Raw genomic sequence first — 13,193 nt, 5'->3', positions numbered from 1 at the left:
TAAGTACTTCTCAGATTAGGTCAGAACAGTGAAAAGTTTGTAAGTCAAATGTTCGTAAGTCATAGGGTGAGGAGTTTGGTCGTCCGGGAGGAATTTGGAGTAGAGCCGCTACTCCCCCACATTGAGAGGAGCCAGTTGAGGTGGTTCGGGCATCTGGTAAGGATGTCCCCTGGGCGTCTCCCTTTGCAAGTATACCAGGCACGACCAACCGAGACGAGACCCCGAGGTAGGCCCAGGACCTGCTGGAGAGATTATATTTTCCAGTTGGCTCGGGAGAGGCTGGGGATCCCAGAGTTGAGCTGGAAGAAGTTGCAAGAGACAGGGGTGTCTGGCCTTTCCTGCTCTCCTTATTCCCACCGCAGCCCTAGAATAATAAGCGGGCAAGAAGACGGATGGATGGATGTTCGAAAGTCAGTGACCTACTGTATATAAATTTGCCGTATAGTGTTTAAACCAGCAGAAAGAGTAAGAATTTTTAATTCCTTTCCATTGGCAAACCTTTCGTCATCTTTCAGACAAGATTCTATCGATCGAACCACCGGAGCATCCTTTCCGCGTTACACAGAAGCTTCCTCTGACAACACCTCTCACATGTTTTATTTTTATTTTGTTTTGAAAAGGTTTATGGAAATCTCCAGAGATTTCCAGGCCATCATCGGGAAATATGAAAAAGCCCAGTTATTTAATTCCCGTGGCGAAAACAAAGGCCTTCATCCATTCTCCACGTCTCACTGGTTCTGCTCAAAAAGCTCCCTGTCTGCTCAGGCATCTGAAAGCCATCCTCTTTTCAGTGCTGTCACACTGTTTTACCCTTTACGCCTCCGTTCGGAAAGAATTCCCAAACTGAATGGAGCCATTCTGGCCTGTGACTGAGCCCAAGCTCAGGAAAATGTGCTTGTAAGGAATTTAATTAATCTAAATAAACAAGATCTCATGTGTGTGCTGTAGTTCATCTCCATGACATCCTCACCCTCTCAGAGCACATTAAGCCTGAAACACATGAAATTGTTACTATGGTATTCCAAAAAGACAGGAATAGATATATATTCTTTATTTCCCAGTTATGCTGTTTTTCTAAATCAATTTTTTTATAAATGAATTTCAATTTTTTCCAAGTCAAGAGATTATAAGGTATTCTTTCACACCAATTTTAAACTATATTCCTTAATTTTCAGAACGCTAATAAGCTGTTGCCAAAATAATGACCATTTATTGATTATTTTAAGAAAGGTACTTACCCTGATTTGCTCCAGTAAAAAAAATACCCAGCTGTACAAATGGGTAAATAATTGTAAGTAGCTTAACGTTTTAATTCACTTTGGAAAAAGCATCAACAAAGCGAACAAATGTAAACCGGACTAAATAAGACCACTTAATGATGCAACCTTAAAACACTTGATACTTTAAAGAGGGACCTGATCTCTGTACTAGAAGTAATACCATGCAGTATTGAAAAAAATATTATAAACCTTAGAGAACATGTTATAAAACATCCCAACAGGGCTTGCATTTAAACTTACATCTCCTTTATAGGTGGTGTCTGTCCCCACCTCGTTAAGGATGTCCCATGACTCTGAGACCCATAAAGGTTTATATGTTTCCAAAAGTATTATATTTTGATGATGAGATATTTTGAACTGAGTCAGCTGTACTGTGAGTGTGTGTGGGTGAATGAGTGTGTGTGATTGCCCTGCGCTGGACTAGAGTTCCATCTAGGGTGTATTCTGCCTCATGTCCTATGCTTCCAGGATAGACTCTGGACCACCATGACCCTGCACTGGACGCTGATAGACCGAGTAAGTTGCTCACTTCCTTGGGATGCAGAAGCGCTCCAGGAACCTGACCGTAGGAGGCGCTCAAGCAGCAGAAGCCAACGCCCCATGGCCAGTCCAAATCCTCCATCTCAAAATTCAGCTTACGTGTCAGCAGATGTCAGGAATCAGACTCGCACCGCGGTCCAAGCATTAGGACCTTGAGAAGGTTACTGCAGGTTAAGTGCGGCAATGCAATCTGTGCACAGCTTGGAAAACCAGCCGAAGCATTAAGAATCTGGAGTCGTTCCCAAACAGTTGCACTTCATGCCAAGAGGGACTAACAAGGGTGGTTCTTAAAACATGCAATAAAACAGTTGGTTAAAAATCCAGAACTAGGGGGTGTTTAGATGTCTTTGGATTAAGTTCAAGTGAATTAACAGTAAGAGTTGTGCTTATGCGGTAGAAAAAGGGAATCAATCTGCCCTTTTCTTGTGGCGTTGAGGGACCAACAGCTGGCAAAGCAAAGTACAGAGGACCACCTGTACGTGACTCCTGGGAGGGGTTGGGGGAGGTTGCCAGCATCGAGAACAACAGTGAGGCAGAGTGGGTCAACCTGGCAACATCTGAATCAGAGCCTCCCATCTCCCCAGCCCACAGACTGGGTCGTGTCCTGGTTCCAGCTTGGAGGCTCCTGAACCTCAGTTGATATTTACTATTTTTCCTTGGGTGAAAGCATCATTTCATATTAATGAGTCATGTTCAGCTGCCACAGCATTTGGAATGGAGCTGGTTTCCACATTGCTCAGCACTTGGCCTGTAGACTGGGACCGAAACAATGAGAAAGTCCGGGTGCAACAGCTCATCCGTTGCAGCCATGAATACGCGTGTATGTGCAAGTTTATTGTTTGAGCCTCTTCTCCAACTTACTCTTTTAGCCCAACATTTAATTAATGATGCCAAGCTGTTTCCATGGTCTCTCCAGTCACCAGACCTGAACATCAGCGAACCTTCATGGGAAGTTTTGTAGTGACAAACTTTTCTTTTTTTTCTGTTGGGCTCTCCTTTTCAAAGAACATTTTAAATTCCAACTTTGGACATCTAAGGACTTCAGTGACAGTATTAGTAGGAGAAATTAAGGTCTTCTGAAGGCAAAGTTTGGCCCAACTTTTTAACAGTGTTGGGTTTAACATTATGTTTACAGTTAGTAAATAATAAAAAAATGTTATTTCTGCAAAATGAGTTGTAACAGACACAAATACACTTTCTTCTTAAGTTGAGCCATGTTGCTTTCCATCTGGAACTTTGAACACAAGCTTCCCTCATATTACAAACCAATCCAGATTTATAAAAACATGTAAAATTACAGTTTTTAAAGGTGTAAAGACTTGTCATAGACTTCACATAGACAAAGATTAGTTCTGTGATTGGAAAAGCGGTACCATATCATTACACTGTCGCCACCACACTGGGCAATTGGAACCACAAAGGCACATCTAATGCACTCAACCTCTCTGCATCTCACAAATACTCAACAGTTAGGCCCAAATACTTTATAATTTTATTCATTGGTCCATAAGACTGACTTCCTCAAATGTCCAGTGTCTGTTTCTTTAGCCCAGACAAGTCTGGTGTACTCAAACTTTTGAGTAATACTGTATATTCTATTTCAGGGCACTGTTTGGGTTTTTAGCAAACAGGAACTATCAGTGAACATCAAAAACTGACAAAGAGAGTGCATGCTGGGAAAATATGCCTTTCAAACAGCTGTTTCTGACCAATTTCAGCCTGGGAATAATCCTTGTGAGGACTCGCTAACCCTACTGGATTTACTGGAGCTGATGAAGGCCTGCAACTGGCATGAAGTTCTTTATGGGGATTTTCTCCTCTCCATGCTTTGCTCTTGCTCTGCCTATCAACATGCCTCTTGTTTCATCTCTCAGTCTGCCTCGTACCCAGCATTTTGCCCTGCCTCTTCCCCTGCCTCGAACCTACTCCTCTCTCCATCTGCCAGTCAGTGTTGGGCATATCCTCTGCCCAGCTTGATCATCCACCTCTTGGCTGCAGTTGTGCTGAATCATTTGAATATCAGACAATGTGCGGTGGGTGAAAATTGACTACTAATGAAATAGCTCCGAGGGGACTGGTGGGTGGGGGGTTTTAGGCAGAAAGTGGCAAACATCCCCCTCCATCCACAACTGTGGTTAAAGTGCCTAATGAGGGTTTATCTAGAGGGTGGCTGGGACACACAAGCACGTTGGCAAGGCATGCAGCCCAGCTCACTATAAATGGGCCCCCAGTGCGCTGGGACAAACCACGGGCGCAGGCAGGTACTGGGTTACTGGGTAAGGCTGCGGTGTGTCCCTCTTTCCGTCCATCGTCTCTCTCCAGGTCTCCCCTCTCTCTATCTCTCAGCGGTGAACATTAGGAGCTGCTTGCTGTTGCCATCCACATCTGTCTACAACAAATTATGACTGTTGTCTCCAGTTTATTTACAGCTCTTGGCTCCACTTTTGACCGCATTGCTCATACTTGTGTTTATTAATTTTCTGTGTCTGTTTGCTATACAGCACGTTGCATTAAGCTGCAGAATGACATTTGAGCGGAATTTACAATATTCCAGGTGTGGCTTTACCGATGAAAAGTTATGTGTTCATATATGCTCTTTCCCCTCACGTAACTAGTCAGCGGTCCGTCCTCCTACCGATACTGTCCTGTTAGCAGCATCCCGTCAGCAAATGTACGCGGGATATCAGAAAGTGAATGGTACAAGAGGACATCTGTTAACCCTTTCTCCACTTCCTGTTGGATCCAGACATCTCCTCATCATCAATCACCCTGTCGAACATGGCCACCGACCACCAAGGCTCTCCTGCCAAACAGCAGCAGCCAGGCCCCACCTTCAAGGTGGGCAGCTGAGGGGTGTATGGGGGGTGTGGGGCTAGCTGAACAAGGGATAGGAAAGGAGCAGGAATGTACAATATTGATCATGCTCCCTTGATTTATTATGGTAAAGTGGTAGTTAGACTTGCAAGCATACACTATTAAGTATTGCTTATTTGTGCAGGTGAGATGCACCTGGCTGAATGTCATCCACTTTGAGTGTCAACATGATGCACTGCAGCATCTGTTGAAGAGTAAGAGTCACCCGAGCGCAGGGTAATCAGTAAAACTGAGTAATTACATATTAATCTGCTTTTCTCCTACTTTTGTTTGTCCCTGCTCCACAGCTGGTCATCTACGAGCAGGAGAACTTCCAGGGCCGCTGTCATGAGCTGAGTGGGCTCTGCACTGACCTGCAGGAGGCAGGGGTGGAAAAAGTGGAATCCATCCTAGTGCTGTGCGGACCGTGAGTGCAAGGGATGATGGCAGGGCGGGAGACGGGGCTGGGAACGAGGGATGCGGGTGGATATGTATCTTCTCAAAGGTACAACAGCAGGGCCTCAAGATTCGAAATATCAATCTCCTGGACTGGCAACAAGATGCACACTTGACTTGTTGCCTTGAAATACAAGATCGCAGGTTCGATCTGCGATTGAGAGACTTACCATTAAGCAATATTCTAACAATAACCCAGCTGAATAAATGGGTAAATCAGTGTAAGGAGCACAGTGTAGGTCGCGTTGCACAAAGATGTTAGACAAATGAGTCAAATAGAGAAATGTTCAAAAATATTGATATTTTTTGCATAATACAGGGACCAGATATTGAACAGCTAGTGTTAATGCAAAAAAGGTCCATTTACAGTAGGAGCTGTTCATGCCTTGTGGGTATTTCTTTTGAACTTCCCAATGTGTGTATTTATACGTTGTGTTTGTCTGCTTGGTGTTTAAATGCTCTTCTTGCTGCACTGTCTCTCGTGCCCCCAGGTGGGTGGGGTACGAGAAGGCCGGCTGCACCGGAGAGCAGTTTGTGCTGGAGAAGGGAGAGTACCCCCGCTGGGATGCCTGGACCAACAGCCGGCACAGCAGCAGCATTGCTGCCCTTCGCCCCGTCAAAGTGGTAAGAGAGCCGCTGCTCCCAGAGTGGACCGCGCCTGTGTTGGGTCGGCCTGTTCACGCTCCGGTCGCCGCTCTGCTTCTCCCGTCTTTCCCCCGTACAGGACAGCCTCGGGCACAAGATCACCTTGTACGAAAACCCCAAGTTTACAGGGAAGAAGATTGAGATCGTGGACGATGACGTTCCAAGCTTCCATGCCCATAGCTACCAGGAGAAGGTCTCTTCTGTGCGTGTCCAAAACGGCAGGTGAGTCCGGCTGAACCCGCCCACAAAACGGCAAATGTTTTGACGATTTTTTTTGTTTGGTTTTTTTGATGATTAGACCACTTATTAGTCAACTGACTCCTCCACTCTCTACATCCCCAGCTGGGTGGGCTACCAGTACCCTGGTTACCGTGGCTACCAGTACCTGTTTGAGAAGGGCGAGTATAAGGACAGTGCTGATTTCGGAGCCCAGGTCCCCCAGGTCCAGTCTGTCCGGCGCATCCGGGACATGCAGTGGCACCAGAGGGGGGCCTTTAACCCTGTCATCTCCAGCTGAGGTCCCCCCACCCAGATACCCCCACCCAGCTGCCAGACCACCCTGCCCTTTGCATCCTGCCCCCTTCCCAAGGAAACTGAAAAAGTAAATCCCTGGTTTAGAAAACAAATAAATCTCTGGGAAGACAGATTACTCATCACTCGTGTGTGTAAATTTGTCTGTGTTTATAGGCACTGTGTGCTTCCTCAGTGTCAATGCTTGCACTCACACTCAGAAGTTTTGTATCTTAAGCATCTTTTCTTTTGCCTCCAGCACCACGAAGCCTGTAGAAATGTGTTGACGAAAGCTACAAAATAGAAAAGTTACTGATTAGATGGTTTTTCTGAAGAGCAGGCCATACTTATGAGTTTTCTTATAATTCTGTCAAAACACCACTGTGACCCTCTTCAGGACAAATGGGAGAGCACTGTCTGTTGAAATAAAAAATACATTATTTAAAGAAAAAAATTGCCAACGAAAAACCAATTAATGAAAGAAATTCAGCATAAAATTAAATTTTCTAACAGCAGGAGGAAATTTAAATTCCTTATTTCATCCTCATCAATTAATTGTTTTATTGCAGCCATTGTTACTTGTTTTTTTAAAAGATGTTTTAAATCTAAAGTGGCACCGAACTGCAGCTGACCAGCTTGCTCAAAAACTGGAAACATTACATGTTCAATTACCTCGTTTGCACAATTAGCAGGTTTCTCCAATTAGCCATCCTGCCAGAAGGATAAAAAGCCAAGCAACCCTTTCTCTTACATGGCAGTAGTTGATCTTTGTGGTTAGGTAGACATACACTTTCAGGGTCTGCAGCAGTTACCTGGTTTAGCTGCCATTGCTTGGTGTGGTAGTGGCTTGGATAGCAGGGAGCTGTAGCACTGACTGTCATGGCTTTTCATCACTTAAGGTAAGTTTGTAGTTCCCCCATGTCCTTGATATCTTTGCCAGACATTTCACTAAAAAATGGCTTTTCTCCCCCAGGACTCTTTGTCAATTGTTAATGATTGTACTTTATGCTGATGCTGTGAAAGGTAAGCACTTCCATCATATAAATCTTTTCTGAATATAGCACATTCTGTACAGGTGTTGCTCTCCCTTTACTAAAGGGAAACTTTGTTTCCTCCACTACTCTTGCTGCAGCCTTCAGCCCTGTTCTCCAGGAGTCTGTCTCCAATGGAGCCCCAGATTTCAGTTCTCTACCATCCTGGGGTGATGGCTTTCTATCCAGCCAGTTCAGTGATGATGCACTTCATTCAAGTGCTGCTAGTCCTGCTGAATCCTTCTTTGACCTAGAAGATGATGAAAGTGATAACCATGATCTTGGTGTGGTGGATGAAGGTGACATTCTGGACTATAATGGCTTAAGCCCCAGGGCCCAAAGACCTCCTAAAGGGAAGAGGCCTAAACAGAAACCAGTAGCTGGAAAACCTTTGCCTAGTACCCCACAGCTCAGGGAACCCTTACTTGAGAGTCAAAGACCTCATCAAACTGAGGATGCTGGCCATCCCACCCAATCCAGAGAAAAGGGCCCCAGCCAAAGACCAACTTCCCCTCCTGGTGTGGACAGACCTGTGCCCAACATTTCTGCTCCTCTAAAAGATCCAGGTACCCGTAATGGCCAAAGTCCAGGTGACCACCACATTTCTACAGGTATTCACAGATTTCCTCCTGTAGCCAAACAACCCCTCAGCAGCTGGGTACCTAGTAGACGCAAACCTGCAGTTTACTCTCCCCAGAGTGCTAGACGTGTCCCAGGGTTCGCTCAAGGTAGCGCAAGGCGTCCTAGTGGCTTTCCTGAGCAGAATGGCTTGACTTCTGGCATTAGAAGGCCACCTTTCAGCCATTTCTCTGACCATGTTGAAAGACCATCTGTAGCCTCTGATGTTACCTGGGGTAGGGCAGATGTTGCCTATTCCCCTTATGCCCCACCATCTGCTAGTCGCCTTCCGCTTTCCACCTATGGCACTGCAGACCGACGTGGGCCACGTATTGGCCCTTATGGGTTGGTTCATGGTGACTATGGTAGACCCCTTGAAGGTATGCTTTCCTCAGACCAGTATGGCCCAGCCCTACATAGGCACAGTAGGCCCTCAGAAAGCTATTTTCCCTCTAGCTATAACTGGGCCCTTGGTCATTTTATCCCTAGCTTCCAACGATCTGACTATGAGGTACCTCTCCCTTCTGGTTTCATCTACAATGGCCACATTTTTCCCTATGGTAGCTTCTTCCCCCCTAGTCGACATGGCTTGACCAGAGGTCAAGGTGCTGCCTATGGCTCTAGACAAAGAGGCTATTTCATTCCTACACCTTACAGGCCAGAGAAAGAGGGCTTTCCCCCAGTACTTAGTCCTGACTATCACCATGGTGGTGAAACTGCCTCCTTCCATGGGGGACACTACTTCCCTGTCCACTATGGCCATGGAGGACATGTTGTGCAGAGCAAAACAAACCTTGAACATGGCAGGGTTCAGTTTTCCCAAACCAGTTATTCACCATTGGCTGCTAGACCTGTCCTCAGCCATAGTACCTCAGGACGTGGAAGCCACTCTGACAACCGCTTGCAGCAATCCTGGAATCATCATGTGCCAGGTAACACAAGAGCTTGTGTACTTCCCTGTTGTCATGCTGGGCCAGACACTAAACCAATATGCTTCTAACAGGTAGACACCGCCATGGCTATTGAAGTGGTTTAAAGCAACACTGAGGTAAGTATGTTTTGTTCACTTTTTATTTTTTTGTGTCAACTCTTTAAAATGGTGTTAATGGTTTATTTTCTATTCATTTAGGTCCTGCCTGCTCTTTGTCTTCAGACTTGTTTGTCAACTTATTATGCATGGGTTTCTAAATAAATGGCTAACTGAACTTACTGGCTCCTCTTGATTTATTGCCCATTAATGTAATAAGGGGTTATTTGATCCTATTGATCAGATGAATATGATGATCAAACTTGTGCACTTCAGTTGTCTTGAAGGGTGACTCAAGTATACACCCTTACTTTAGATTGACTTCCTGTAACATATTTGAGTATGCAATTGCTGAAGGACTTGTAATTATAGGGTAACTTAACAAAGGGCAACTGAACTTTGTTTTAGTAGAGTGGGTTGCCATCTACCACCTCTGAGGTTTCAGAAACTGACACTGTTTAGTGCTGAAAACAGGTACCAGTTACTTTAATTTAAAAGTGGACATATGCAGCTAGAATTAACATGCATCCAAACTACACTGGGAGGGCTATGATGGAGCAGCAGCTTGTCCCATACTGGTTACTGCTGCTGAGGTTTCAGGTGTGAATCCCACCTGTAGCAGCATCCCTGCTTGCCTAAACTTTTTCTGGTAAACTGACCTACTTAAGTCCTGAAGGAATCAGCTAAATTCATGAAGAGAATGGCAACTAGCTCCGTCAACGTTTCAAATGACACCTCTATAGTAGTGAATTTTATGCTGGAATATTGCGGTAACATACTCTAAGCATCAGGCTCACCGAAAAAAAAAAACACTTAAATAGAAACTTGTCGGCCAGCGGTGCGCGGCGCCTGACGCGTCTAACACAACCATACCTCGCGCACCGTGACACCGGAAGGAGAAGCTCTCGCTCCAGTATGGCGCCGCATGTTCCAGATAAGCCGGTGGTGGTGGCAGAACTTCGGCCAGTTTATTGCTGAGAGGCTGTACTCTATCCCTCTGGGTGTTGTTGCCGAGTGCGTGGCGAAATAAAGCGCAGAACATTTGCAGAGTTTGTCCCCCGCGCTGGTAATTTCTCTAACTCGTGTCTACATGTCGGTTGAAGAGCTGGGAAATTGATGAGCCTCAATTTGAGGTGTCCTTTTCCCTTCGCTAGGGCGACAGTTTCTTGCAAGTCCTCTGAAGTTGTTTGTTTTTAATTAAATTCGTACAGTCCACAGCAAATTTCATGGTGTAGAACATAGGTCTGCATCCTAATCATGTTACTGGTTCGAGTCCCATTTCCTTCCTTGCTGTGTGTGTGGAAACTTCTGATCATTTCTGAGGCTTCCAGTAACAAAAAATGGGCCAAATATTGTCTGAGGGGAAAAAAAAAAATGTGTGCAGTATAATTTTTTAGGTTTTGTCTTAAAAGAAATTACCAAGCTGTATAAATCATGGGTAAATAATTTTAAGCTTGTAAAGTAAGTGTAACAACATTGTAACCCGCTTTGGAGAAAAGCATCAGCTAAATGAATAAATGTAAACTGTTGTCTAAATATGTTTTTGTTCCACCTTAAGTGTGGTTTCCGTTCAGGTGTGATTTTGTTCTTCGCCCATTTTCTCGCGCTCGCATTTTGCGCCCTGCCGTAGCCTCATCCGTTTTCCCTCTCAGGCGAGTGACGTTTTTCTTCGCTCATCGGTTCGTTCGTTCAAATGGTGCTGAAACCTGGGTCTCCAACCCGCCGCGGTTCTGAATGGCGATGCGGTCCATTTCAAGACCAGTTGTTGCGTAACGGTGCTCAGCATATTGGGCTAAACTGGACCTGCAGGGAGGAACACTTCCAAAATGTACTAGATCGTTAACGGTGACTCCTCCATTTTTTGGAGTCGTTCCGCAACGTGTTTGACACCGTTCTGTATATGTGCGCTTTGGATGCGTCTGGAAAAGCATCCAGATTCCTTGCATGTGCAGATGTGCTTGACCGTTAGCGTTTTCTGCAGCGGTAGACGAAGCTGACTGCAGCGGAGGCCTGCTGTCCCTCCGTGAACAAACTGCTTTGCTCTTTTCCTCAGTGAAAGATTTGTTGGTGCTCAGGCGCCTCCTTGTTCTCTCTGTGACGTCCAGCAGAGCCCAGCACCATGCCGGTCCTGTGCAGCCATTGCGAGGAGAGGCGCGCCGTCCTCAAACGCCCAAAGACGGGTCATTCGCTCTGCAAGGAGTGCTTCTTCTGGGCCTTCGAGGAGGAGGTGCACCGGACCGTTGTGTCAGCGCGCCTTTTCAGCCCCGGTGAGACGGTGGGCATCGGCGCGTCGGGCGGAAAGGACTCCACCGTGCTGGCGCACGTGCTGAAGGTGCTCAACGAGCGCTACGGGTACGGCCTCAAGCTGCTGCTGCTCTCGGTGGACGAGGGCATCACGGGTTACCGTGACGACTCCTTGGAGACGGTGAAGAGGAACCAGCGGCAGTACGAGCTGCCGCTGAAGATCGTGTCGTACGAGGAGCTCTACGGCTGGACCATGGATGCCATCGTCAAGCAGGTGGGCCTGAAGAACAACTGCACCTTCTGTGGGGTGTTCCGCCGCCAAGCGCTCGACAGAGGGGCCATGATGCTCAAGGTGGACAAGATCTGCACAGGTGGGCTTCTCAATATCTAAAGCTGGGGTTCTAGAGCCTCAGCATGTGGCGCCTCTACTCTGAGTCATGTATTCAGGTTTAAATATTCTAGGATTTCTTGCCTGATGTTAAGGAATTTTCCTGGTTTGTGTTGAAAATGCTGACGTTCGTATTCATACATTCTTACCGCGTCCCTGTCGCCCGCCTGGGCTGAACGCGTGCCTATCTTCGCCAGGTCACAACGCGGACGACGTGGCGGAGACGGTGCTCATGAACGTGCTGCGTGGCGACATCGCCCGCCTGCGCAGGTGCACGGCCATCAGCACGTCCAGCGAGGGCGAGGGCATGATCCCGCGGTGCAAGCCGCTCAAGTATGCCTACGAGAAGGAGATCGTGCTGTACGCCTACTTCAAAAAGCTGGACTACTTCTCCACGGAGTGCGTCTACTCCCCCAACGCCTACCGGGGCCACGCCCGCGCCTTCCTCAAGGACCTGGAGGCGGTGCGGCCCAGCGCCATCATGGACGTCATCCACTCGGGGGAGAACCTGTCGGTACGCGAGGATGTGCGCATGCCGGTGCAGGGCACGTGCAGCCGCTGCGGCTACATCTCGAGCCAGGGGCTCTGCAAGTCGTGCGTGCTGCTCGAGGGCCTGAACCGGGGGCTGCCGCGCCTCGGCATTGGCAAACACCACCGCCTCCACGGCAAGATCCTGGCCCAAGCGTCGCTCAGCCAGGAGGAGGAGCGCAAGCTCAGGGCGGCCGACTTCTGATTGGCTGCTGCTCCAGCTACAGCACCTCCCTTCAACGAGATTCACATGAACAATGATGTGTATATTCTACGTGTATCTAAAGTGAGGCTCCGGTCCCCAAAGGAGCAGGGGGGAATTCGCAGAGTCGCTGAAGACGGTCCTAGTGCTTTTTTTGTTTGTTTTTTAAAACCCCCCAGATAGATTTTGTGCTTTATAATAAATCTTTGTGGACCTCAAATGACTGACTGCTTGTCTAAAGCCAAACATGTTTTATTCATAAAAGCTTGTGTGAGTCCTAATGGTTCTCATTATTCCTCCATTCATTTTTAATTTCTTTTATGACGTGTTTACATTCTTGCTGAGAAGTTGTCCAGAGACTTTTGAGAGGCGCACAGCACTCTGCTGCGAAGTGACTCTGCAGTCCCATTCAGTTTAACATTTTGGTTGTACAATAAATACATTGAATTACTTCTGCAAATTTTGCTATGTGGGAGGTCTTTTTTCGTCAAAATGCAGTACAAAAGTTAAAGAGAATTTGATATAAATCATGGCAGCAAAGGGCTTTTTTCCATTCTGAGCTGGGAATTAGTTGTTTATATCATTTCATGTGCAGAATTCATAAAATCTGTCGGGTTGTTTTGTTTAATTCACACAAGACAAAAAATAACCATTTGCTGTCAGTGAGCATCTCAGGATTCCCACCCTGCCAGCGTTAGATAATTATTGTATAAAGTTTTATCCCTTTACTGGCCAACTAACTGCACATAAAGAGACACTGTGGAAGCTCCTTCGTACACATTTAACATAAAACATTAAACAGAGTAAAGGTAAAGTTTGAAGAAAATACAATAAAAAGTACAATTATTGAACGGTATGTGTCAGTGTAGCC

The 13,193-nt window shown here is 46.4% G+C and overlaps 3 protein-coding genes across 4 annotated transcripts; all 3 read left to right on the top strand.

Annotated features, from left to right (window-relative positions):
* The first annotated feature begins 4,598 nt into the window (after nt 1–4,598).
* Nucleotides 4,599–6,291, top strand: LOC108921880 (beta-crystallin B2-like). Its single transcript, XM_018731601.1, has 5 exons — nt 4,599–4,658; nt 4,982–5,100; nt 5,621–5,753; nt 5,854–5,996; nt 6,117–6,291. Exons 1-5 carry the CDS (start codon nt 4,599–4,601, stop codon nt 6,289–6,291), a joined length of 630 nt encoding a protein of 209 aa, XP_018587117.1.
* A 753-nt stretch (nt 6,292–7,044) lies between these two features.
* Nucleotides 7,045–9,135, top strand: LOC108921898 (uncharacterized). The gene is made up of 5 exons (XM_018731630.1): nt 7,045–7,183; nt 7,258–7,307; nt 7,417–8,865; nt 8,937–8,981; nt 9,063–9,135. The coding sequence occupies exons 1-4, from the start codon at nt 7,164–7,166 to the stop codon at nt 8,957–8,959; spliced, it is 1,542 nt and encodes a 513-aa protein (XP_018587146.1). The 5' UTR covers nt 7,045–7,163; the 3' UTR covers nt 8,960–8,981; nt 9,063–9,135.
* A 728-nt stretch (nt 9,136–9,863) lies between these two features.
* Nucleotides 9,864–12,724, top strand: ctu1 (cytosolic thiouridylase subunit 1 homolog (S. pombe)). Of its 2 annotated transcripts, none has more exons than XM_018731621.2 (3): nt 9,864–10,026; nt 11,069–11,575; nt 11,790–12,724. In XM_018731621.2, the coding sequence occupies exons 2-3, from the start codon at nt 11,080–11,082 to the stop codon at nt 12,323–12,325; spliced, it is 1,032 nt and encodes a 343-aa protein (XP_018587137.2). In that variant the 5' UTR covers nt 9,864–10,026; nt 11,069–11,079; the 3' UTR covers nt 12,326–12,724. The 2 variants fall into 2 exon arrangements, with proteins under 2 accessions (XP_018587137.2, XP_029115436.1); XM_029259603.1 differs by having other exon boundaries at nt 11,066–11,575.
* Nucleotides 12,725–13,193: the final 469 nt, after the last annotated feature.

This window comes from Scleropages formosus, chromosome 17 (assembly GCF_900964775.1).
Source record: "Scleropages formosus chromosome 17, fSclFor1.1, whole genome shotgun sequence".
Classification (NCBI taxonomy): domain Eukaryota; kingdom Metazoa; phylum Chordata; class Actinopteri; order Osteoglossiformes; family Osteoglossidae; genus Scleropages; species Scleropages formosus.
Note: the sequence above shows the minus strand (reverse complement) of the source record. Positions and strands in the feature narration are given on the sequence as shown.

Bases quoted from the DNA above. Each gene is read 5' to 3' on its own strand.
- LOC108921898 (XM_018731630.1), top strand. From the start codon at position 7,164: ATGGCTTTTCATCACTTAAG. The intron at 7,184-7,257 runs GTAAGTTTGTAG...TTTCTCCCCCAG, and splicing joins ATGGCTTTTCATCACTTAAG to GACTCTTTGTCAATTGTTAA. The intron at 8,866-8,936 runs GTAACACAAGAG...TGCTTCTAACAG, and splicing joins CTGGAATCATCATGTGCCAG to GTAGACACCGCCATGGCTAT.
- LOC108921880 (XM_018731601.1), top strand. From the start codon at position 4,599: ATGGCCACCGACCACCAAGGCTCTCCTGCCAAACAGCAGCAGCCAGGC. The intron at 5,101-5,620 runs GTGAGTGCAAGG...TCGTGCCCCCAG, and splicing joins ATCCTAGTGCTGTGCGGACC to GTGGGTGGGGTACGAGAAGG. The intron at 5,754-5,853 runs GTAAGAGAGCCG...TCCCCCGTACAG, and splicing joins CCCTTCGCCCCGTCAAAGTG to GACAGCCTCGGGCACAAGAT.
- ctu1 (XM_018731621.2), top strand. From the start codon at position 11,080: ATGCCGGTCCTGTGCAGCCATTGCGAGGAGAGGCGCGCCGTCCTCAAA. The intron at 11,576-11,789 runs GTGGGCTTCTCA...TATCTTCGCCAG, and splicing joins GGTGGACAAGATCTGCACAG to GTCACAACGCGGACGACGTG.